Here is a 27327-nt window from a genome sequence, read left to right on the forward strand (position 1 = left end):
ATTTATTATGTAATAAGATACATTACTTAACATAATTGTATTTCACTTCAAACGCAGTGCATCTTGTACAGAAATGCAAGTCCTGGCAGGAGGGTCTCACAGTTGCATGTTAATCTGGTACCTCACAGTGGATTTCCTGAAAACTCTTCCACTCTTATTAAAAGTGGCCTCACAGGGACCTAAAGTTAGTCCAGCAAGCAATTAATTTCTAAACAAAACCTGAGATGGAATTCTGCGCACTTGAACTTAAAATAGCTCTCATCCCCAATGTCTTGTCATTTGTTGAACACTCTGATCAGTGTTTTGACAGATCACTTAGGAGATGGCTTTATGCTATTTTGACAGCAATCACTCTTCCTGTTGAAGTGTCAGACCTCTCCGAGGCATACCTGTAGTGCAATTAATGTACCTTGTTGATTTATTAGCATTGTAAAATGGTAAAAAAAATTACCATGATTATAAACCGTTCTTTACTTTTACAATGAAAGATTGTAGATCTGATCACAGGAAAAGTCGATCCTGCTTACATGACCGACGTGGATGAGAGTTAGCCACCCCACCCTCATGCCGAACAGCTAGATCACCTAAGACATGGCTGGACTTCTTAGAAGAAATGACCAATGACCACACATGCAGGCCAAAAGTGATCACCTGAGCTCATTAAAGGGCTAATGCAGTCTCTTTCTTACGGTGTGTGCACGTGGCTGGTACCCGCCCAGAATGTCTACATTGATTATATGGAGTTCAAACGCTATTGATGCTGTTGTATCACATAATAGCAGGATATTTTGTTTTTCCGATACTGAATGAGATTACTAATTGTACTGAACTATGGGCCTGATTCAGAGCCGGTCGCTATTTGCGCTCGCTCGTCCAGAAAATATGGGTGGCTATTCAAATGAACCATTCGCTGTTTGCGGTCTGTTCACGCCTCTAGGTCTGAACGAGCGAACAAAACTTGCGGTCGTTTTTTGGGAAACTACGCCCCCTGTCCGCTCGCATCCTACGTCATGTCCGCTATTTATTAGATTAATCGAGTACATCGAACAGGGTATGAGCTGCTCGCTATTCTTGTGGTTGGTTTTTGCTATCACAATTTTGCGAGCAGTTCTGGCTATGAAATAACCCAGTGACGTGGTCAATAACGCTGCTGTTTTAAATATGCACACCCATAAAACGCCCGTTTTGACCTTTAAGCACGCCTGCGATCGGATCTCCACTCCCCGTTTTCAAGCACTTTCCCCTGTTACCACCCACATACGCCTCCTCCTGTCACTCAAATTAGCAGGCATTCGCTATTTTGCGAGCACATGAATTTCGGCCGCACTGACTGGTTCGCGCATGCGTATAACGATCCGTACGCATGCGCAGTTGGGCAAACATCGCTCGGAGCGAACGAGCTGCCACTTATGAGTGGCTCTGAATCAAGCCCTATGTTGCAGCTTTTGTTTATCTCAGGAATAGTATCTAATTGCTGATGGCATCATCATCTTCGTTGTTGGTTTTACATGACATATAAACCTGATAAACCTCTATTTCTGAGGCCTGATTAATATAACACTTCATCATTTAAAAAAAAAAAGCATATGTGATGATAATCAAATGTGATACCTGACAAAATTTGCATTAGCTGATTGATTATAGAGGTGTCTTATTATTTGATCTTATTACCGTTTCATTTAATTGTGTATATACCTTCTCTAATCTCTCTATGTATTTTTTCTCCGTCGCTGAAGAAGTAAACTGGTTACCTGTGGCGGCTTACTATGTATTAACAAATAATTGATTGTAAAATGTGTGCCTAAATATCACCACATATTCTCACCCATATCCAGATTAATACTGGAAAATTATGCTCATTTTGAAATTTGTTATACTGATTATACATCTTTCTGAGTAATAAGAAGAATACTTTCACGGCCCCGAGAGGCGACAATACAGTATATTACTATTTTTTATTTTAATGTATATCTAATAAAAATTATGTTTTGCATTTTTGGAAATAAGAGTGCCCCCAAAAAGAGTTTTTTTCCTTTTGTTTTGCATTCTTGTCAAAACTTATCTTGACACCGTTGATATTCAGACTGTCTACATTCCGAACATGTTGACATTTTGGTGTCAACATTCTGACTGTCAACTTTTCTATTACATACTAACTCGCTGCGAGCACTGAACGATTCATCATTGCCCCGGCACGGAGGCAGCTGATCCGAAAATCAGCTGTCTCCCTGAAGCGACTTCACTGCACCTTTCGGAGCAGTGAAACTTAGCACTGCCGACTCGGTAGTGCTAGTACACCTGCGTGGACTAAAGTTCACGAAGGCGCATAAAGCCCCGGCGTCCAGTGGAAGGAGCCGGACAGGGGAGGAGGGATTCGAAAGGTTCCCTCTTCGCAACCCGGGACAGTGTGTACTGCGAGCGGGAGCAAACACCATCTGAAGTTGGCGAATGCTCCTGCAGTCAAGCTCCGATAATATTGTAATTTCGGAGCTTGATGAATTTCTGTTCCCATATCTGTGATATCTCCTGCTTTAGCTTTTTGATGAATGGCTCGGGACACTTCATTTCTACAAAAGCAAGGTGACAATGTTCATTTACACCTGATTTTGTAGAAATTAAGTGATAATGAATAGACCCCTTAGTATTGTAACACATTTATGTGCATGAATATAGCATGTGAAGATATTAAATCGCCTTCCAAGAATTTAATCTTTTTACGTTACGTTTCACTTTAACATTTTGTTTGTATTAAAACAGAATTGGGTGGAGAAAGCTGAAAAACAGACGCTGTTGTCAGACACCCTCGATCTGTCGGAGCTTTTCCATCCGGATACATTCCTCAACGCTCTACGTCAGGAAACGGCGAGGTAAGTTGATTGTGAACACAAGAGTTTCTTTGCACATCTCTCATACATCTTAAGGTTTTTTTTTCATTGTCATTAATATTTGGAGCACGAAATCGAATATATCCCTATGTATAAATGACACCATTAAAAGCACTTCCACAGCTGCAGGGTTTTAAAGCGTATAAATTGTCACTCTGGATGGGACGGACACCAGCACATAGCGAAGTAATACGGGACAGCGAGGGCTGAGTTGGGACAATAGAAGTTGAAATGTGAGAAAATGTTTTAGATAGAGTTCTTAGTAAAGTGTGTATCTATTATCACATCACTGAAAGGCTCCATAAGAGGTCTACTGCTGCCATCCTAGCCTGACACTAGCAGAGGGATTATATGAAAATAAAGGTACAGTGGACAACTGCGCACAAGGGGGCTGCAAAGAAGGATTGACCATGGGGGGGATCACCAACCCCCAATAGATAAGTCACAAACCAAAAAGATTGGGCAACCCTAAAACTCTGCGCACTCCTTTTAAAGTAGCACACACCATACAGCAAAGAAACCAATACAATACTATGAATATAGTCTTACTGCCCAAAGGGAATGTTCAATGTGATGGATGCAGTTCTAGTTCTTCTTGTATGGGATCTCGCCGAAATGGAAAAAGAGAACAAACAAGAATAAAATAATATAGTGTAGTAATTCATAAAAAGTCTCTCAAATAACACAAATAAGTGGTGATTTCTTCCTCTAAATATGAACAGAAAGGATGATCATACCGCACTCACGTTCAAAAACTATGACTTCCACATATAAGGGTATCTTTAAATCAGATGGCCTCGTCACCACTGTGCAGCATACCAATAGTGAAGTTCATCCATTCGGCTGAAGAGGAGAAATTGATAAGGAGTGGAGAAAACAAAAGAAGGAAATAGTTGCAGAAAAATAGATTCATATGTTAGGAGTAAGAGGATAAGTCATCAACCACAACGAATAGAAGTGTCGAAGCTCAAAGATACTTTTATTGGCCTATGAATTTATGATCAGTGTGAGTTGGGGTACGCCCGCCTTCTTTATACTACACCATTTGCATGGGTGAACTTCACTATCATATTATTTTATTCTTGTTTGTTCTCTTTTTCCATTTTCGGCGAGATCCCATACAAGAAGAACTAGAACTGCATCCATCACATTGAACATTCCCTTTGGGCAGTAAGACTATATTCATAGTATTGTATTGGTTTCTTTGCTGTATGGTGTGTGCTACTTTATAAGGAGTGCGCAGAGTTTTAGGGTTGCCCAATCTTTTTGGTTTGTGACTAGCAGAGGGATGAACGCTGAAGTCTACAGCTGACTGAACCAACCATGGAAGATGAGTGTAGAAACATCTGCTTTCTCCAGTAGGGATTCTGACCAAAGCCCCACACAGTCAGGGAGGACAGTTTATGAAAGCGGGATGTAAAGGAAAATATTTACAGTTATGTTTACTGGTTCTTTTAAATGTAAAGTAAAAAGTAACTGAGCACATGAAGGAGGTGAAACCAGACCCAAGTGGGGATGTACATCCAACAGCAGCAACCAGACTACAAGGGTGGAATTGCCAACCTCGCGCAAAAATGATAAAGATATAGGGATTGCGTTCTGTAAATAGACCAAGACCTTTTTAATTTAAACCATTTATTTAAACATCATAGAAATTAAATAAAAAAATAAATGAAAAATAGATGAATTGCATAAATGAGTCCTATGTGCATATACTGTAAGTAATCTAACAGCAGCAGTATCCAGTTATTGATAAGAGGCCCAAACATCTGCAACGGATTGCCGTAATTCCCCTCCCTGCCAACGTCTGGGTTGCAGATATTCAACATGTTGCAAAATCTCAATTCCCCGATTCCAATCTGAAAATGGGTAGTCAGGGATCTTTAACGTGTTGAATTTCCTCGATCCACAGACGGATCGCTGGTCATTGATGTCCGCAGATCAGCTGTTTTGGATGCCGATCGGGACGGCATCGACAGAACGGGGAACCGCAGCTCAGGTGTATGGGGCCTTTAGTCAGTCAGAGCCACATTGTCTCAGTTTGTTGCAATAATATTAATATTGTATGCAAATGGAGAAAGTTTTTTAGTTATAATTGAAGACCAAAAAAAAATCCAGTGTGTGTATATATACAGGTTGAGTCTCCCATATCCAAATATTCCGAAATACGGAATATTCCGAAATACGGAATATTTTTAGCATGACTGAGAAAGTGAAACTTTTGCTTTCTGATGGTTTAATGTACATAAACTTTGTTTTAAATCACAAATTATTAAAAATATTGTATAAAATAACCTTCAGGCTGTGTGTATAAGGTGTTTAGGAAACATAAATGAATTTCATGTATTTAAACAAACTTTTTTTGATGCAGAAAATTATTAAAAATGTAGTATAAAATGACCTTCAGGCTATGTGTATAAGGTGTATATAACACATAAATGCATTCTGTAATTAGATTTGTGTCCCATTTCCAATTTCATTATTTTATGCAAATATTCCAAATTACGGAATATTCCGTTATCCAAAATATCTCTGGTCCCAAGCATTTTGGATATGGGAGACTCAACCTGTATGTATATATATATATATATATATATATATATATATATATATATATATATATATATACAGACAATAGGAATATATAATGTGTAACACTGCTAACAGCTCATCATGAGTTCCGAGGGGAGTCCTGTTTTTTAAGGATCACGGACACTTAGGAAGTTAGGAACTGGTTTGGGCTAGCAAACCGAAAGCTGGGCAGATGTTGCCTCCAGTCTTAGGAAGGAAGTACCGCTGAGCATTGATCTGTCTACCGTCCTCCAGCTACTTGCAGGCTGTCCGGACAATGGGCAGTCTAGTCGGGTGTGCAGAGACAATTGTCGGCCTTGTAGTCGTGACAGCGGCTAGTGCATACAGAATTCCATGAAACAACAGGTTGTACCTGATTGTGACAGACTGCGCTGTCAGAAATGCCGCTGAGGATCTTCAGTGAATACAGGGGTCAAGCCGTACAGAGGCATAACCTTAATAGGCTGCAGTGCCAAGAAGCCTGGCGGGCAAATTTAAAGACAAGTGTAGCACTATATTTTGTAAATGTCACCCAGCACTGGAATTGTAATTTTAGATAATTGAAAGATTTACAGGTTTACTGAATATGAAGAAACAAACCTAAAATTAACTTGCAAATTGCAACATGGTCCTTCTCAACATGTAAAGGACCACAAGAGTTCATATTTATTTACATTCCTCTGCAATAAACACTCACCCCCCTGCCACCCACGTGCTCTGAACTGGATTTCGCAAAGAAGCGCTCCTGGAAACGCTATACCACACAAAGTGTGAGCATCGTGCACAGGGCTGCCATCAGAAATTGTGGGGCCCGGGACTAACAAAATTGGCAGGGCCCCCCTTTCCCCCGCTACCTTATTCCTACAAGAAAAATATTTGGCCAAAAAATATCAAGCCTGCCCTCTTATGTGCATTCAGCCAGCCGCCCTTCTGTGCGTCCAGCAGACCTACTTACTGTATGTATGTCCAACCATGGCCGCCCTATGTGCGTCTAGCAAGGCCCCCCTTATGTGCATCCAGGCAGACCCCTCTTATGTGCATCCAGTCAGCCCCCCAGTGTGTCCAGCAAGCCTCCCCCCCCTTATGTGTGTCCAGCCAGGCCTCCCCTTTCTGTGCGTCCAGCAGACACACTTATCTGTGTCCAGCCATGCCACCCCCTATGTGCATCCAGCCAGGCCCCTCTTATGTGCGTCCAGCCAGCCGCCCTTCTGTGCGTCCAGCAGAACCACTTATGTGTGTCCAACCATGCCCCCCCATGTGCTTCCAGCCAGCCTCCCCCCTTATGTGCTTCCAGCCAGCCTCCCCCTTATGTGCTTCCAGCCAGCCTCCCCCTTATGTATGTCCAGCCAGCCTCCCCCTTATGTGTGTCCAGCCAGCCTCCCCCTTATGTGTGTCCAGCCAGCCTCCCCCTTATGTGCTTCCAGCAAGCCTCCCCCTTATGTGTGTCCAGCCAGGCCCCCCCTTATGTGCTTCCTGCCGTCCCCCTTTAGGTGAATCCAGCCAGGCCTCCCCCCTTATGTGTGTCCAGCCAGGCCTCCCCTTATGTGTGTCCAGCCAGCCTCCCCCCTTATGTGTGTCCAGCCAGCCTCCCCCCTTATGTGTGTCCAGCCAGCCTCCCCCCTTATGTGTGTCCAGCCAGCCTCCCCCCTTATGCGTGTCCAGCCAGCCTCCCCCCTTATGCGTGTCCAGCCAGCCTCCCCCCATATGTGTGTCCAGCCAAGTCCCCCTTTAGGTGCGTCCAGCCGGGCCTCCCCATTATGTGTATCCAGCCAAGACCTCCCGTTTGAGCAATCAGCCAGCCCCCCCTTCCTTATGTGCATCCAGTGAGGCTTCCCCCTTATGTGCGTCCAGCCCATCCCCCCCTTATGTGTATCCAGGCAGGACCCCCCTTATGTGCAAACAGCCAGGCCCTCCCCTTATGTGTATCCAGCCAGCTTCCCAATGTGTCCAGCCTTCCCTCTCCTTTCACAGGCACAGCACAGTCAGCCTCATACAGCAGCGCATTTAAACTTACCGCCTACTGTGCCCGTGCTGTCTCCTCTGCTGAGTCCTGACCCCCGGTGGCGGCCCTGATCGTGCAACACGGTAAAGCGACAGACAAGCAGCTTCTGCTGTTTACAGTGTTATGCAGCATGCCTGCTGTATATTCTGTGTGCGGCTGTATCTGCATGCTAAACGCCACGTCACAGTGTTATGCAGCATGTCTGCTGTATATTCTGTGTGCGGCTGTATCTGCATGCTAAACGCCACGTCACAGTGTTATGCAGCGTGCCTGCTGTATATTCTGTGTGCGGCTGTATCTGCATGCTAAACGCCACGTCACAGTGTTATGCAGCATGCCTGCTGTATATTCTGTGTGCGGCTGTATCTGCATGCTAAACACCACATCACAGTGTCAGCGGCTGTGAAATATAGGCACGTCGCACATTATTTTAATCAGCAGAAGCTGCTTGTTCGTCCTATTCGCATCACTTTGTGAATAAGACACATTCTACGGAAAAAATCGCTCAGCGCTACCGGCTGTATGTGGACACATCTGTATAGGTATTCCTTCCAATCAAGAGAAACTTTATTCCACTAACAAATAGTATACATTACTATGTTTGCAAACTAGTCCTATAGACACTGGCGTAACTACCGTAGGTGCTGGGGGTGCGGTTGCTATGAAACCCGGACCGGGGCCCGGCCCTCCCCCGGCACCTTTGGTGCCAGGCCAGCAGTGGTCGCGTCCTCCAGAAGTGAGTAGGCACATCTGCCCCCCCGGTCTCCTCCGCCTCCAGCTCTCCTCATTGGCTGATACTGGGAGGAGGCGTCTCCTCCCAGCATCAGTCAGTGAGGAGAGATGGAGCCGACCGGGAGAGATGGTGTGCCTGCGCAGCACACTGCTGGAGGACGCGACCACCAGAGGTAAGTCGAGGAGAGGGGAGGGGGAGGGATTCGTGTGGAGGGGGGGTTCCGGGAACCCCATGAAAATTTTGCTCTGTGGTCCCCCTAGGTCTAGTTACGCCCCTGCCTATAGAAACAGTTTGTGCTGTTCTGTGTTTTAGTTATTTTTTATGTTAGACTTGGTGGCAATAATAATACTGTCCATATATTGAACAGCAGGGTATGCATTCATGTACATGTTATATAAAGTATTTTTTATCTATGGTTTTCTGCTTGTGTAGGAAAATAACCATCATTCAGCTTCTCACTTTCATCCCCATGTTACTGTGTAGTATTTCAGCCATGTTTTCTGTCCTCCTAGAACAATGAACTGCTCTATGGATAACCTCAGATTTGTGGCATCCTGGAAAGGGAGGATTCATGATGCAAAGCTCCAGGTCAAGGTAATAAAACAAAGAATAAACTTCCTAACGTGATAACAATGTTACATTCAAACAAGGACATGTTCCATCAGCCCCATTCACTTCACAATAAAACAATTTGTAAAACGAAAAGTTTAAACTTGACTACAATGTACATCTCCGCTGTTCCTCCATTAGTCAGACAACCTGTTGTGTTTTTTTCTGTTATGTGGCATAAATCGCAAACAGATAGTGACCTCTGTACAAATCGACAATTACATGAACAGTATTTACAATACATTTTATATTCTGATTTATTGTGAGACTTTATGAATACTAGTGCACGAGTATAAGCATTGCCCGTTTAAATTTCAGGCATAAACGCGATTGAAAGCGTCGGGTCTTAGAACCCGATGCTTAGTAAATAAACCACTTACAGTCTGAGGAATACAGGTTAGTAAGATAAGAAAGGGAACTTTCAAGTTAGGGTTTAGAGCTTGTCAGCTGCTTCTCCGATCCCGTACAAAGTAAACGTCTATCCGGCGCCTCAGTACTCGCAGCCATTCTGTGCGACCATATGGTTACGCAGGAGGCAGAGTATTGAAGGCTCTGCGACCAATGCTTTGTATGCGGATGCTTGGATTTGCGAAGCCACAGAAAGGGCGTCTCAATATATTCTTCACCATCTGCGACATTTGCATAGTTTTCGCACTGCAGCTGCGTATACAGATGGGGCAGCATTAGTGCGCATTGCTGGACCAGGCCCATATTTCAGTCTACGACAAACTATGATGCAGTGCAGCTGCTGGAAATCATTTTATTCTGATTCTGGCGAAGGGCACAGAACCACACACACAGTGCTAGTGTAGATTTCTGCTTAGATGCCTGCAGTATAAGTCAACGTATTTATGTTGAGTAAAGTGGTGACATAACAAACATAGGTCCTGGGTATTATGAGACCTAGACAGCTCTGCCCGAAGTCTTCCTATTGTTAGAGCATACAAGTGTAGCACGCAGCAAATTTATCTCCAAACACTGAATAATTATAGTAATACAGAAACACGTTACCGATTATTAAGTGTGCTTCCCTAACTGAAATAGTGAAATTTCCTTCCTTACATTTTTCTCCCACCAGATGGCACTGTGGGAGAATTGTACTGCACATGTGTCAGATAAATGAGAAGTATACAGCACGTTTGTAAATGAAATAACTTTGCTTTTATTAATAAATCAGTAGTATCTCGGGTTGGAGAAGAGGTAACAGTCAATCACTAACAGTTTTCAGCTATTTAGCTAAATGTGATTTATCTGCAGCACTGAGTAATGCAATTTGCAGAAAAATCAAGTTCTTAAAAACTATGCAATTTAGCTGTCTGGTGGGTTAATATTGCTGTGAGGCAAATCCACATATGTCTTTACCCTTACAAACGTCTGCACGCTTATACAGCTCTTATGGAGCCATTGAGTCCCTGCCCAATGGAGATTACACTCAGTGGTGTGTCTATGTACTAAGCCTTGAAGAGAGTGGATTTAGACAAAGTACCAACCAAGCAGCTCTGAACTGTAACTTAACAGGCTGTGCTTGAAAAATTATAGTTACAGTAGGAGCTGATTGGGTTGTAGTTTATCTCCCTCCAAGGCTTAGTACATAGACCTCCAATATTCCCTACCTTTTGGACACACACTTGAGTTAATTTTCTGTCAAAAGCCAATTAGCATACCAGTATGTTTTTGGATTGTAAAAGAATACCGGAGAACCTTGGGCTAACCCACACGAACATGTGGAGACTATACAAACTCCACAAATTTGGGCCTTATTGGGAATCGAACCCAAGACCTAAGTGCTGTATGGCAGCAATGCTAACCATTACAACCATGCTGCCTTTTCTACAGACTTGAATGATTCTAATACATGAAAGGGATGGGGCTTATTGATTATTTAACTTACTGGAAACTAGTGAAGTAGTTTATCCATACAGAGCTATAAAAATCAGACAAAAGAAAGGATACTTTGGAAAGAGAGATGGACTAGGGTATTTTTGTTGAACTGTGGGTCAACTCCAAGCTGTCTCTTTTTGAAATATATATCTTTTTATTTGAATACAACTATGATAAGTCTTCAATTTAGACATTTGAGGCTTGATTTCACATTTTAGAAACCAGTTCACAAAGACAGGAACTTGCCCAGCCTAGAGCCTAGACGTCCGCATGTTCCTCAGAATATTGCAGGGACTATTCTTTGGCTGATCGCTTCCTGTTTTATGTTCTGTGGGGACTTTTCTCCAGGACAGAACACCCATTAGGCTGACGTCACCTCTTGTATGTTCGTGAGTGGCACTTGAGAGATTAAAGACAACATAGAAACCCATGATGACAAATTGTGAAAGGTTTCATACATGCCATTATGTAGTACATTTTTTCTGCCTGTTAAATATTTTTTATGCCTCTATTGTTCTTCAATGGGTGTAATGTCCCCTGAAAATTTATATTATTTATTTTGGCCTCAATGGTGCTTCGATTTAGCATTGTTCAAACACACAAAAATTGTGTTTAACGATATTGTTCCATTAAAGCACGCCTAACTTTGAATAGCTGAGCATATGAGCAGAGCAATTACAGTTTAATTAAAGAAAGTTGACTGATGATAATAGCTGTTCATTACTTGTCTTTAACCCTGTCATTATTTCAAAGTATCTATATTAAATGGACTCCGGTGCACATGTGACACTCTATTAGGATCGCATTGTAACTAATCGTCTGTAATAAGGCCTAGCAACAAGCGTTGCATATTTGTATTTAATTACAAGTTCATTATAATTCTGTACCTTGTTTTGATATTGTTATACATGAAATGTTATCTTTATAATTTTCTTAATGACATTTCAAATGGCCAGAGATCTATTTAGTGATGATAATTGGTGTTGTTTTTAACCTGTTAGATTATATACGAGTAATAATGCTAATAATAACAGTACACAAAAAACATCCGTAACCCCTGTGGCTGGTTACAAAGTTGTCAAGACTGAATGGAGTAGGATTAATTGCATTTTGCACTAAACTGTTCATATCTGATTATATCAGAAAAAATACACATTTGCATCCCTGAAGACAGCAAGAAATGTAACACAAGTGTTATATACACGTGTACATTGTTCTAGGTAGGGAGTGTATATACATAATAAGTGACTGCCCTGTTCTAAATGTTAGATACATTGATGTGACATTTTATTTTTACAGTATATCTCCGTTTTATTAATTTATAATTACTGTGGTCATCAATTGATGAAATTTAAGTTGCATTTACAGATGTGTCCTGCTACATCTTTGCTGCGCACCCGGCAAATCGCGCCACACATGGCGCGCGGCATACGCCCACGAGCGGATACGCACACTGTGTTCGCACCCGCAACTCCATAGGATTGCATGGTGCATTCGCAGTGCGCGCCATAGTGTACCGTAGCGTACGCTACTGCGGGTAACCGCATGGCACGATGCGTGCGCACGTTTCTAGCGCGATCGGCAAGGATGTAAGAAGATACATCTGTATAGTATCTTAAGAAATATACCATGTCTGCATATGGCCAAATCAAGATACACTTACAACATAATACCACCACATGATGTGGTTGCATTAAATATATGCCAGTCATCATCATTATTAACTATATTATTTTGACTTATGTCATAGTAAAAATAATAAATATATTTTTAAAATGTGCTCTCCCCATTTTTTGAGAAGAAAACTAAATATGAGTTTACATTGTAGCAGAGAGGATCCAGTCAATAGATAGACAATGAAAAGGTCGACAGTGTCTAGGTAGACACCAACTGGTAGACAGGCAAAAGGTCAACACACAATAGGTCGACATGTATGAAGATGACAGGTACAAAAGGTCGACATGGTCAATAGGTTAACAGTGGAATGGTCAAAACAAACAAATGGTCGACTGATTTTTTTTTTTTTTTTTTTATGGCTAGGCACTTACCAGAGGGTTAGGCTCCTCTCTCCTCTATCAACCACCGCCTTCCCCAACCAGACGTCCTCCTTCTACAACACCATCCTCACCTCTGCACTTGATTCTGTTGCACTCATCTTCTCTGTCCCCCTCTGTTGTTTCAAACCCCAACTTTGGCACTCCAAACTGACCTGGTTTCTCCAAAAATGCTCGTGCACCGCCGAGCGCCTTTGGAGGAAATCTCTTTCTCTGGCGGACTTCCTCCACTTCAAGTTGGTCCTCTTCCTACAGCTCAGCCCTCTCCCTCACCAAGCAATCCTTCTTCCAGTCGCTCATCTCCTCGCAGTCCTCCAATCCCCGCCGCCTCTTTGGTACTTCCAACACTCTCCTTTGCCCCCCCCCATCCTCCCTCACTGCAATTGACTTTGCCACCACCTTCTCTTTCAAAATTGAGGCAATCCGTCACAAAATCTCCTTCGATCTCCCTGTTGCAGCCCAACCTCCCCTCCATCCACTCTTCCCGGCCTCCCCACCTTGTGCTCCTTCCACCATGGGTGACTAGGTTCACTCCCTCATCTTGTCCTCTCCCTCCTCCACCTGCCCCCTTTACCCCCTCACTTCTAGCCTCCTCCACTCCCTCTCCGCCACTGCTCACCTCTTTTACGTATCTTTCTCCACCGGCATCAAACATGCTCTTGTTACACCTATTTTAAAAAAAACAACCTCGACCTGTCCTCACCTGCTAAATACCGCCCTATTTCTCTTCTCCCTTTGGCCTCCAAACTACTTGAGCAGCTTTGTCTACAGTCGCCTCTCCAGCTACGTCTCTGACAACTCCATCCTTGATCCTCTCCAATCTGGCTTTCGCCCACTTCACACCACTGAAACTGCCATGGTCAAAGTCACCAATGACCTGCTTGCAGCCAAATCCAGGGGCCACTTCTCTCTGCTCATCCTCCTGGACCTCTCTGCAGCCTTCGACACCATGGATCATCCTCTCCTCTTCTGCACCCTTCAGACCTTTGGCCTCTCTAACACCATCCATGCCTGGTTCACCTCTTACCTCACCAACCACTCCTTTTCTGTGTCTGCCTCTGGCTCCACCTCTCCCCATCCATCCTTACGTTTCGTGTCTGGCAGGGTTCTGTCCTGGGACCCTGCTCTTCTCCCTGTACACCTCTTCACTAGGAGAGCTCATCAGTTCCTTCGGCCTCCAACACCACCTCTATGCCGATGACATGCAACTATACCTGTCCTGAACTCTTCCCTTCTGTCCTCTCTAGGTATCCAGCTGGCTCGCTGTCATCTCCTCTTGGATATCCGAGTGCTCTCTGAAGCTCAACATGGCCAAAACCAAACTAATCATCTTCTTCCCTAACAGTCTCCACCCCCCCCAATCTTTCTATCACTGTTGACAATGCCATAACCTCCCCTGTTCCCCAACTTCGCTGCTTGGGTGTCACCCTTGACTCCACCCCCTCCTTCCTTCCCCATAGTTAATCTCTGGCTCAATCCTGACGTTTCCAACTACGCTACATCACTCGTATTAGGCCATTCCTCTCCCAGAATGCTACCAAACTGATTATTCATTCACTACTCATTTCTCAGCTCGACTACTGAAACCTTCTCCTAACTGGCCTCCCACATTGCCATCTTGCTCCCCTCCAATCTGTTCTCAACGCTACAGCTAGACTTATCTTATCTCTCTCGCCGATCCACTTCCGACACTCCCTTTTGCCAAAACCTCCACTGGCTCCCATTCCCCTACAGAATCCTCTTCAAACTCCTCACCCACACAGACAATGCCCTCTATAACTCCACTGCTCACTACATCTCCAACCTCATCACCTTACACTCCTTACATACTCCCTCCCGCCCTCTCCGGTCTGCCAATGACCGTGTCTCTCCTCTAGTCCTGGTTACTTCATCTCACGCTTGTATCCAAGATTTTGCCTGTGCAGCCCCCTTCACTGGAATGAGTTCCCTCGGTTGATCAGGCTTTCCCTGACCTTGCATAGCTTCAAACGTGAACTGAAAAACCCACCTGTTAATCAAAGCATGCCCTTCCACCACGTAACCATGTCACCAGGTCGCTCACCCCGCACTTCTGCCTCAGCCATCTCTACCTAGCTTATGTCCTACCCACAGGTCCCCATCTACATACTCATGCCTCATGTCATCTGTCTGTCTCCCCTTTCACTTAGATTGTAAGCTCCTAGGAGCAGGGTCCTCCTCCCTACTGTCTCACAGCCCTCTTCTCTAGCACTTCAATGGACTGCCTTCAACTTCCCTGCTGTATTGTGTACTGAGAATTGTGGTGCTAATTGTTACCTGTGCTCTGTTTGTGTTGGTGATTGTTATGTAATGTTTTGTGTACCCTGTACTGTCCTACTGTTGACGTATGCACGGCGCTGCGGAACACTTGTGGCACCTTTTTGAATAAAAATTATTAATAAATAAGGGAACAGTTAGGGTTAAGGCACTAGGAGGGACGGTTGAGAAACCGAAAGATTGCATAAGAAAAGAGGTGTTTTAAACCTCTAGGATGGGGGCAGGCATGTATGCAAATTACTTGTGGGAGTTAGCCTATGGCAAGCAGGGGCGGGTTTGTAACAGGAACATTATATAGTGGGATAAAAGTGTGGGCCAAAGCCTCTTTGTTCCAGATTTATCTCCTTTGAATCATATGATCAGTCAATAGAGGAGATTGTATTATATACTGTATTCTGAGCATTTAACTTACAAAATAGACAGAATACATGTGCTACAGTAAATTTCTACAGGGTGCACAGCTTATTATTGCAATCACTGCCCCAAGCAGCTATCACCGGGAAGCTCCATTCTCAGCTATGCTCCTACTTCGACAAATATACATTGCTGGAGGTCACGCAGCCTTCGCGTCCTGCCTATGAGGGGTACAACGCGAGCAAAGCAGCTAGTTCAGTTCGTCAGGGCTAACAGCAGGCGTCTGGGGAAAATGCTTCGCCTTTAATAATTCCACCTGTACGCAGGGACGAAAATGTCATTTTCGTCACCTCTGCTTGCGATGTGGTGGCAATCACCCAGTTGCCAAGTGTTTCAAGGGGGGTGCCCAGCAGCAGCCTGCACAGCCAGCAAAAGGCACAAGTGCTAAGTAAAGTTCCATCCCCTGTCCGTGTCACAGCGATAGCAAAATGGTTGAGTTGGTACCCGGTTCTGCAGGACGCAGAATTTTCGTTAAAAGGCTTCAGTTTTGGTTTTCGTTTACCTATTTGCAGGGATGTCGACACATATTCGCCTAGAAATTTGAAGTCTGCCTTTGAATTGCCTCACATTCTTAGGGAAAAAGTGGCTGGCGAGGTTAGCGTCAGGCGCATTGCAGGGCCTTTTGCAGAACCCCCATTAGGGATCTTGTGAATTCCCCGGTGGGAGTGGTTCCCAAGAAAATTCCAGGAAAATACAGGCTCATGCAACATCTGTCTTATCCGCCAGGCTCGTCAGTAAATTATGCCATACCAGTTGAGGTTTCCTCGGTGGTGTACCAGTCTTTTGACGATGCTTTGGACGTCATTAGGTGTTATGGTCCGGGCGCACTGATGGCTAAGATAGATGTTGAGTCAGCTTTTCGTCTACTTCCTTTGCACCCAGAGTCATTCCAGTTTATGGGTTTTTAGCTTGGACAACGGATATTGCATAGACAAATGCTTGCCTATGGGGTGTTCTGTGTCCTGTGCGTTTTTCGAGCATTTTAGCACCTTCCTACACTGGTGCGCGGAATTTATTTATTTAATTTTTGCGGTAGTCATGGAATAGCCCACTATCTCGATGACTTTCTGTGTGTCGGCCCTTCCGGTTCAGGCAGATGCAGTTATCTTTTGTTTTCTTTACGAGCGCTGTTTTTTCATTTGGAGTTCCCGTTGCTGCGGACAAAACGGAGGGCCCTTCCCCTTGTCATTCCTGGGTATCGAGATCTGTACCTCGGCGGGTTCTTGTCGCATTCCTCTCGATAAGCCTGTCAAGTTGCGTAATGACATAGCGGAATGCACGGCTTCCAGTAGAATTACCCTGCGGCAGGCGCAATCCCTCCTGGGCCTGTAAAGTAATTCCAATGGGCAGAGCTTTTTCACGTAAATTGGAAAGGGCCACGGCTGGTGTCACTAACCGAGACATTTGCTACGTTTATCCTCAGAGTTTAAGCAGGACCTCTCTGTCTGGGTCTCGTTTCTTCGGGATTTTAATGGCGTTCGGTTGTGGATGTCTCCAGCTGCTGACAATTTGCAGCTGCAGCTGTTCACCGACGCAGCAGGCACCACAGGGTTCGGATGTTACCTTGATGGCTCCTGGTGCGTTGGCCGTTGGCTGGAAGAATGGGTGGGAAAGGGTTTGACTAAGGACTTACTCCTTCTCAAACTCTTTCCCATAATGGTTTCCTTGGAAATCTGGGGGGAATGGTTACGCAATCGCAGCATCATTATCAGGTGTGACAACCTGGGCGTGGTCCATGCGATACAATCAGCAACATGCGGCTTCCCTGCTGGTTTTGCGCTTGCTAGCGCAGCTGTGCTCACATGTTTGCGCTGTAACATCATGTTTAAGGCAAGACACGTTCCTGGGGTGGAGAATGAGATAGACGATGCGTTATCACGTTTCCAGTGGGCTAGGTCCCGATCTGTGGCCCCTGGTGCTGACGTTGTGCTTTGCCCCTCTTATGTTTGGCAGGTGATCGAGCCGGCATGGAGGGCTTAGCAGAACAGTCTTTAGCCCCCTCCACGTTGCGAGCGTATAGGCAGGCATGGAATGAATGGGAAGATTATTCCCGTAGCAGCAAACAGGCAGGTAAGAGTCAGCATCGTTCGATGCTTTCTTTTATTTGGAGTCTCCATTTGGCTGGCAGATCCAAGGCTTCTGTTGCGCGCTCTTTGGGGGCATTGCATTTTATTGTAAATTGAAGGGCCAACCTGACTTTACTAAAAGTTTTCTGATTGTGAAGGCTTTAAAGGGTTGGGCACGGGTCTCCCGCCCAGTAGCTGACCGTAGGAGACCTGTGGACGCTCATCTGCTTCCGGCAGTATTAGGGGCGGTTCTCGGAGTGGCTCTTACTGCGTATGAGGCGGTCCTGATTCAAGTGGTGTTTTCAGAGGCTTTTCACGGCACCTTGAGGGTATCGGAGCTGGTGGCATCATCCAAATGGGTTGATGCCGCCATGCTCCTCTCGGATATCCTGGTCAGTGAGAGGTCTGTTCTCTGTAGGATTCGGCGGTCAAAGACCGACCAGACTGGTAGGGGTAGGTGGATCTCGTTGGGTCCATCTAGGTACGAACAGATCTGCCCCGTGGCACTAGCTATGCGGTATGAGTTATTGCGGCCGGATGTTCCTGGTTCATGACTCATGCATATGGACAGGACTCCGCTTACCAAATACCAGTTTGGTTGGTTTTTGAAGAGGTGTGTATCAGTTTTAGGCCTCCCGCCTCAAGATTTTGGTACACACTCGTTTCTGATCGGAGCCGCAACTTCGGCGGCAGCTGCGGGTTTCTCTGCATCAGAAATTAAGGCCCTAGGACGTTGGAAATCGGATAGTTATAAAGGTTACATTCGACCTAGGCGTGAAGGCCCTTTGTTTTAAAGTCATTTCACAGTCTGTTCCGGTTACGTTTATATTTTATGCTTGCCTGGTTTTTGTCTTGTCTCATGTACTGTCCTGTCTTGTCTGTTACCCCTGTCCGTCCTACTCGGGATTAGCTACTCGCCATTGCTGGCAATGGGAGTCTTGAGGGATTTTACAATTTTTACCTGAACTGACGGATTCAATTCGGCTATTCTCAATCATTTAATTAGGCCATAGTCCATCCCTCAGCAGGTTTTTATTTTACCTCTTGCCGAGTTCACCTGTTTTTTCCCAATTCCCCCCAACCCATTCTTCCCCTTTGTGTCTTCTGTTTGTCTCAGCCACTTCAAATAGTAAAGTCGGCGACCAATAGAAAATTTTTCTTTTTGGCAGATACTCACTTATGTTCTATCAGATCCCACTAATACACCATAAAATTTTATTGTTTTATGACAATTACTAATTTTTTATTTACTGCTTTCCTCCACCTTTAGGATTGCTCTTTGACACGCAGGACATTTGGGTTATAGGCCACTCATATATTTTCTGGGCTGCTAGGTTTGAGTTCAGATCAAGCTCCAATTTTTGAATATTCAGCTAGGGTCCGTTGGATAGGTTCCAGAGGTATGAGATGGCATTCCTTTTGTCCTAAACTGTTAGAGTATGCAAGGCTTTTTGGTAGGCCACGTATTTTGGTGGCTTATTTAGGAGGCAACGACTTAGGGCAGATGTCCACTGTAGAATTACGAGTTGATATTGTCAACGATTTGGCGAGGGTGCTATCGGCCTGGCCCTTGTGTAAATTAATTTGGTCTTGCATTGTACCTCGACAGGTCTGGCGTGGGGTTAGGAGTTTTCCTGCTAATGACGAAGCTAGGAAGAAACTTAATTTCGCAGTTGCCAAATTTGTGATGGCCAATTATGGCCGTTTCATTTACCATAAGAACATTCAATTTCGATTTAGTTATATGTATAGACCTGATGGAGTTCATTTAACAGAGGAGGGTTTGTCATTGTTTATTGGGGATCTTTTTGAGGAGTTGGCGTTATTGGGGTAGTACTTGGTATGGTGGCGGTGCAGCGGTTCTATTAGCAGAACCTTGCTGTGGCGGGAAAGAACGGCAGGTCGCCAGTCCGGGTGCAGTTATGATTTAAGGGCGCTCCCTTCGTTGACTGGTAGTTGGCTGTACCAACCTAACGGGGGGCAGTATCACCACCTAAACGGGTGGGAAGTCAAGATGGGGGTGAGCGTTACCTTTTGTTGATGATATGAGTTACATGGTTATGTGTATGCACTCTGGGCGATCTACGCCTGCTATGCCTTTTGTTGTTTGTGTGTGGGCATAGCAGATCTGGCTGATTTCTGGCCGTCCTTTCTTTGCCACCATACATCCTTAAATAAATAATAATTATTATTGCTCCAATAAATCGCCATCAAGTTATCTGCCAAATCCACGTCTCAGTGTCTTTATTTTATGTTAGTATGATAAGTGGTTTGCACACATGACAACACCTCATCCGATAGAAGGTTTAAGGGTTAGACACCAAGGGCAGGGTTAGGGTGAAGATTAGGGTGTAAAAAAAATTGTGTGTCAACTATTTTTGTGTTAACCATTCCAATGTCGACCTTTTGTACCAGTCGATCTTCATACATGTTGACCTTTTGACCATGTTGACCTTTTGTATCTGTTGAACTTTTGCCGTCTAACAGTTTGTTCCGATCTTTTGACTGTCTATCTAAATAGTGTAGATCTTTTAATTCACACCCCTAGCAGAGAGGAGAGGGTGACAGGCCTTTCATGTCCCAAGCCCTGTGGTCTATTGTGAGTGCAGCGAGTGAGGGGTTTGGGACCTGTAGTAAATGTAGTAACATTTCTGTGCAGTGCAGACTATTTTTAGCAAGTTATATTTTTTGCCAACTCACAGCAATTTATAATAAAATAGCTAAATATTTGTGTGTGAAATAAATACACAGTCTGCCGGCACTCTCTAACTAATGAACAACTTGCTCCGGTGCACCAAATAGTAATGCAATGTGGTCCAACCAAACGAAGGACACTCAGAGTCGACAAAGTAGTAATGATCCATATGTATTAGAAAATTCAAACGTTTTCAGGGTCTCACCCCCGTCATCAGGAAATAAAGTGCCCTTCGTTTGGTTGGACTATATATATATATACATATATATATATATATATATATATATATATATATACACACACATATATACATTTTTTTTAGTACGCAAAACTCAAAAATTCCAGCGCTATGGTGTATGTCAATCATTATAGCACTGAAAATATATACAGCTGCCCTGCTAGGAAAGTGTAGTGAAATCCCTGGTCCACTCAAGTCACAGTACACCGCAGGTAAAAGACGTACATGGCACATAGATGTCCGTGACACTCTAATGGCAAGAAAGCCGCACATAGATCCAGCAGTTTATTAGGCCATGATAAATAAAATGACACTTGCTTATACTGTAGATGGTGTCTCAATGAACAGCATCTTCCAGATCTATATTAAAAAGTCAAAAGCCACACAACATATAAAAGCAGGATCGCGTGCCGCTGCCTTCTATACTGAATGATTTCATTTAATGTCTTTTATAGGCTGACTGACACTGCATGTAGCTCTCAAAGCTGATTCCCTTTAATAGTAGAATAATGTCCAGGCATTCTGGAGGCCAGCCAGCCCAAGGCTTGCTGCCGTAATCAGTCACTTCCTGTAGTACTGAAGCCCAGCCCGCGTGTCATCCATAGAAGCCCATCAGATTGCTGATATGAAAAATACCTATTGTCCCTCTGCTTCACCACAATCTTTCAACCTGTTCAAGGCAGTAATTAGCCAGTAATTCCCTGTTCTCCTTGGATTACTCGTTATGTCATTGTTTTACATCAATCATTCTACTGAATATAAAGTCCCTTTTCCAGGGATTTCCAAGAAACCTATTCTACATATTGTTTACCCAACCAGGGATATTTTTTTGTGTGATTGTGTCGGACACATTGCTGAACGATACTAAGATTCTGTCCGGCTTGCTGCAGTTTGGTTTCCTTTACTACAATACCACCCGCCGTAGGGGGGACATTTACAAATTCTCCTTATGGCACAAGCACATTCCCGTGTACTGGAACATAACAATGAGGAATACTTTAGGTGTTTGTTTAAAGTTGAGCTTCCGTTTCTCACAGCTCACAACACATTCCAGGCCTTCCTGTTATTTACATGTCTGCCTCGGGCACAGGGCCCCTGCCACTCTGCCGGTCACGTCATTGTCACAGAACCATTAGGACAGTCATCTGCAGCTCAGTATCTCCCATGTTTTCATTGTTAGATCAGCGGATTACAGCTGGAAGGATGCAGTTTTGATGGAAACAGTCTATTTGAAAACGAGCATAACTCTCCGAGTGTATCCGTGGTGCCCTCCTGTTACATGGCCTGGATTTCACAGGTACGGAGGTATTGTTAGACATAAAGGCGTCTTTGTCAGAGTCACTGTAATATGCGTCTGAATAGTTTGCAGACCTCATATGATCTCATATTAATGTTTCTTTGAGAGACTCTGGCATGCCGCCCGAGGTTCTAGTTGATGCACTGCCTTTTCCGGTGAACAGATTACTTGGCAAATATGTTGGCAGTACTGTATCTGTATTTGTTTTATATGACAATGTAATGTGTGTATATAATTGCTGAAATATAATTTAGCCTAAATGGAATAATTGTGCTATAGGCTCCTGGAATAATTCCTGATACTTGACTGGACTTCCCGAAATTGTCTGTTCTTAACTAAAAAACAAAACAAATGTTCCTGCTCTTTGATAGACAGGTGGTGAATTCCCGGCCTGTTTATGAAATATCTGTCGTGTCATGATAATAATCAGTACAATTTGCTAGGAAAGGTCAGCTATTCTCAACTTATCAGGGAAATGGCAACTACAGTGTGTTTTTCTGTGTACAAGAGGTGAAGTCAGGATGAATTCCTCATTCCAGTATCAGGATACATTCCAGAGTCATAGGACACAGCATAATTATGTTAAATAAGACATGCATGTAGATTTATAAGGGGTGGTACATAAGACCCATGGTTTTAAAACGACAATAGGAATAAATGCTAAACAAGCCTAGTTTAGCATTTATTCCTGTTGCAGTTTTAGGGGAATTTGTATCAAAGCTTGATGTGAGATAAAATTGTGAAATATATACAATATCACCAACCAATCAGCTCCAAACTATCATTTCTTAGACACAGCCTGCAAAATGTAAGTTAGAAGCTGATTGGTTGGTGATATATATCTCACAATTTTATCTCACATCAAGCTTTGATACATATGCCCCTTAAAGCAATTGGCTAAAGCCACTTGGTAAATCTACCCAATGGTTTAGTGCAGTTGCCCTATAAATGTGGAGGGTTTGTTCACTAGTGGAGAACCCCTTTTATAAAGAACCTGTTACCATGCTCTACTTTGCCTATTTAATCTGTAGTCTCCTATACTGAAGACAAGCCACATAATATGGCGCCCTATCGATGCTGAAAGCCACACACTGTGCTGCACTCTCCCCAGGACAGCTGTCTCTATCTGGGAGAGTGCATGGTCAGTGCTGTATTACTGCCCTCTCCCAGAGTCCCAGCCACACAGGGGGACACAGGTTTCTCAGGGGAGGTGGTTGGGGGACCTGTGCGTCCCTGTGTGGCTGGGACTCTGGAGGAGCCTGATGACAGATTATCTTTTAAAGTCAATGTGTGATGTGGAACAATGCAAGATAAGCAAATGAATATGTTTGAATAGAAAATTCTCCTTGAAACTAATTTGTCGCGGAAACACCCAGAGCCGTAAGTAGACTTTTTGGTGACCTGTGCCAGAAAGAGCATTGGCGCCCCCCTCATTTTTCAAAGGGACATAATGCACCCAGAAAAGGGGAATGGCTTCATGGGGAAGGGCCAGGGAAGAGATTGGGGAGGCCAGGAGATGCTGGGGATGAAATAAGAGGAAGCTACAAGTAAGAATGATAATAAACAGACATTTGACAGACCCAAACAGCGCCCCCTGACCTGTGGTACCCTGTGTGATGGCACCGGCCGCTCTACCCTAGCTACGGCCCTGGAAACACCTATTATATATTGTTACAGTCTAGATACTTGAGGGATCAGTGACATAACATAGCAACCATTTTTCCTCCATGAGATCCATTCGAAATGTCATGTTACCTGATTCCAGGAGTCTGGTGAAGGCTGCTTGGGTTGTCTGCAGCCCAGCAGCATGGTATGGAGATATCTAGGGACATTGAGTCTCATTCAGACCCGCTCGCGAGCGCAGGATGCTTGCAAGCGGGTCGATGGTACCCAAATGCGCATGTGCACGACGGAGGCGCCTCCGTCGTGCGCATGCGCGAGACCCGGCGAGCAACGGGGAAGCCGTCGCTTGGGGTCTCGCACCAAAGGGGGCGTGCTGTTGATGGTGATTGACAGCACGCCCCCTTTGGTGGGCGTGCTGGGGGCGTGGCTACCCAGACGGAGGCTCTCTGAGAGCCAAAAGCACTCCAGGGCTTGCGGCAGCGAGACCCTACCGCAGGGTCTCGTCACAAGCCCGATGGTCGCGATGGTCTTGACCATCGCGACCATCATCATGGATGCTCGCATAAGCTGTGGGTGGTCACCCACAGCTATGCGAGCGGCCAGGAGGCCGCACCAATTTTAGGTAGGCCGGCCCTGATTTAGAGCGAGCGCTCTGGTCAGAGCGTCCGGCTCTGAATCAGGCCCATTGTAAGGTCACGGCTGCCCTGTATGTTTCTGTGTCTGCCAGGATAGCTACATATCAATTTTATACCATATTTACAAAGTAGTGATAACATTTCACATTAAAATTTTTGGAAGGCGCTAATAAAAATTGAAAGCAGCAATATAACACAATATATGAATATGTGAAATATTGTCTAATAATATAATTTCTCACCAGCAATCCTCCGGTACATACTCCCCAGAAGAGTGCATTTCTTTACCGGTGTACACCAGCGCTGAGCGGGATCGTGTCGTGACCAACATAGATGTACCATGCGGTGGAAGCCAGAACCGCTGGATACAGTGCGGAGCTGCTTTGTTTCTTAAAAACCAGTAGAGATTATTATGCATCTGTTGTATATAAATAAATCAGATTTTACAATAATGCTGCTTATTGCTTTTGCTATTAGTTATTGTTATATTTGTTTTGTGATGCATTGATAACTTGATAAATTAAATATTTTCCTGGATTCATATTTTATTCTTATAGTGTGTTTTATTCACAACTAACATCTATATTATTCACTGTAGATGTGCAAGTTTTCCAAGCAGCGAATCAGTGCAGATCTCAGGGACCATCAGAGGCAATTTAGACCTCATAGGGCCCTAAGCAAGATACCGGCTTGCCCCGCCCCTCCCTAAATAATCCACAGCACTATATTTTCCCAGATACCTTAACCCAAACCCCTAAACTAACCCTAATACACTATTCATAATACCCTAACACAAACCCCTAAACTAACCCTAATACCCTAACTCACATCGCTACACTAACCCTAATACACTATCCCTAATACCCTAACCCCAAAACTTACCCTAACCAAAACTGCTACATTGACTTTAATACCCTATCCCTAATATCCAAACCCCAAAACTAACCCTAAACCCAAACTGCTACACCAACTATAATACCCTATCTGTAAAACCCTAACACAAACCCCTAAACTAACCCTATTACCCTAACACAAACCCCTACAACAACTCTAGTACCATATCCGTAATAACTTAACCCAAACCTTAACCAAATACCCTAACCACTACACCAACCCTAATACCCTAACTCCATGTACGACACACAGTAGTGCTCCTTATATACGTTACACCAAAAGGTAATGCTCCTTATATACACGTTACACCACATAGTAGTGATCCTTATAGTTCCTCAGACTCTACACCTCTCTACAATCATTCAAACAAGCTCTTAAGACCCACTACTTCATTAAAGCCTTCCAGCTCTCATCCTAACTTGCTGCTACAACTTCCTTCCTCCCCACCTACCCCACCTGTGTCACTCCTGTTTGTCTGCCCCTCCCTTTTACAATGTAGGCCTTTAACCTCTTGTGCTTCTCCCTACTGTATTTTAATTTATCTCTTACTCGCCACTAGGGCAACTTAAGGCCCTCATACACCTACGCGATTTTGAAACGATCACACGATTTTCGACTTGACGTACTTTCAGTCTTGTGGAAATCGTGCATTTTTTCATCCGATGCGCGCTCCCATGGGTCCTTCAGTCATATCTTATGATCATATGTGTAGCACATATGTTCCAGGGTATCGTGTTCAGAACTTGTCATTTTTTTTTTCATGTGATCCATCGCGTGGCATTACAGTCATTTCAATGACTGTTTGTCCCTATTCCTTAATGAGCGCGTGAGGCACACGATCGATCATACGACTGATCCTGTACAAAGAAAAAAATAAAAACGTGCCGACGGAAGTGCAGGGTAATCGGATGTGAAACGGATGGGAAGCTGATCGTGTAGGTGTATGGGCCATATTACACTTGGCTGCTTATGTGGGTGTAAAGGTCGCTAATATAGCTATGTTTATTATCCATGTCCATGTCCTGCTTTGTATTGTATTGTAAATCGCTGGTTACTCATTTGTTTATGTACTTTGCAAGGAGCTGCGGAACACTTGTGGCGCCATATAAATAAATGATGATGATAATAATAATACACGTTACAACACACAGTAGTGTTCCTTATACACGTTACGACACACAGTAGTGCTCCTTATACACATTATGGCACACAGTAGTGCTCCTTATACACGTTACAACATACAGTAGTGCTCCTTACACACATTACGACACAGTAGTGCTCCTTATACACATCACAAAACACAGTAGTGCTCCTTATACACATCACAAAACACAGTAGTGCTCCTTATACACATTATGCCACAAAGTAATGTCCTTATATACACGTTACGCCACACAGTAGTGCTCCTTATACACGTTACAATTCACAGTAGTGCTCCTTATACACATTACGCCACAAAGTAATGCTCCTTATATACACGTTACACCACATAGTAGTGCTCCTTATACACATTACTACACACAGTAGTGCTCCTTATACACATTACGACACACAGTAGTGCTCCTTATACATGTTAAGACACAGTAGTGCTCCTTATACACGTTAAGACACAGTAGTGCTCCTTATACACGTTAAGACACAGTAGTGCTCCTTATACACGTCACAAAACACAGTAGTGCTCCTTATACACATTACGCCACAAAGTAATGCTCCTTATATACACGTTATGCCACATAGTAGTGCTCCTTATACACATTATGACACACAGTAGTGCGCCCCATACACATTACAACAAACAGTAGTGTTCCTTATACACATTAAGACACACAGTAGTGCTCCTTATACATGTTACGACAAACAGTAGTGCTCCTTATACATGTTACAACACACAGTAGTGCTCCTTATACACTTTGCGCCACAAAGTAATGCTCCTTATATACACGTTATGCCACATAGTAGTGCTCTTAATGCACATTACGCCACAAAGTGATGCTTCTTATATACACGTTATGCCACACAGTAGTGCTCCTTATACACGTTATGCCACACAGTAGTAGTGCCTCTTAAACATTATGCCCACACAGTAGTATAATAGCTAATATCTCCATCTCACACACTGCTAAGAGACATGTTGCATACAGTATATGCTTATTTTCAACCATAAAGTAGAGTAGATAATAACAAACAAATCATCTTATCATTTACTGTATATGGCAGTGGTTCCCAAACTGTGCGCCGTGGCCTCCCTGGGGTGCCTTGTGACACTTGCAGGGGAGCCTCAGGTTGGTGGTCCAACACCAAATCAAATTATTTATGGTCAATGTAATGGAAATATGTGCACAAACTGAACACAAACCTGTCCACCACCACATAACTGAACTGAAGGATAACAGGTAAGCACAATTTACTTCCCTTTACTAAATTTTTTTCAGAAT

The 27327-nt window shown here is 43.9% G+C and overlaps 1 protein-coding gene across 2 annotated transcripts in view; it reads left to right on the top strand.

Annotated features, from left to right (window-relative positions):
• The window catches only part of DYNC2H1 (dynein cytoplasmic 2 heavy chain 1), a 480449-nt gene extending 455908 nt beyond the window's left edge, over positions 1–24541 (top strand). For both annotated transcript variants that reach the window (XM_088456705.1, XM_088456706.1), the window contains 4 exons: positions 2758–2867; positions 8704–8785; positions 21624–21740; positions 24244–24541. In XM_088456705.1, the coding sequence (XP_088312831.1) occupies positions 2758–2867; positions 8704–8785; positions 21624–21740; positions 24244–24402 (468 nt within the window). In that variant the 3' untranslated portion in view covers positions 24403–24541. The remainder of the gene's footprint in view (positions 1–2757; positions 2868–8703; positions 8786–21623; positions 21741–24243) is intronic.
• The last annotated feature ends 2786 nt before the right edge of the window (positions 24542–27327 follow it).

This window comes from Taudactylus pleione, unplaced genomic scaffold (assembly GCF_031769625.1).
Source record: "Taudactylus pleione unplaced genomic scaffold, aTauple2 ptg000711l, whole genome shotgun sequence".
Taxonomy (NCBI): domain Eukaryota; kingdom Metazoa; phylum Chordata; class Amphibia; order Anura; family Myobatrachidae; genus Taudactylus; species Taudactylus pleione.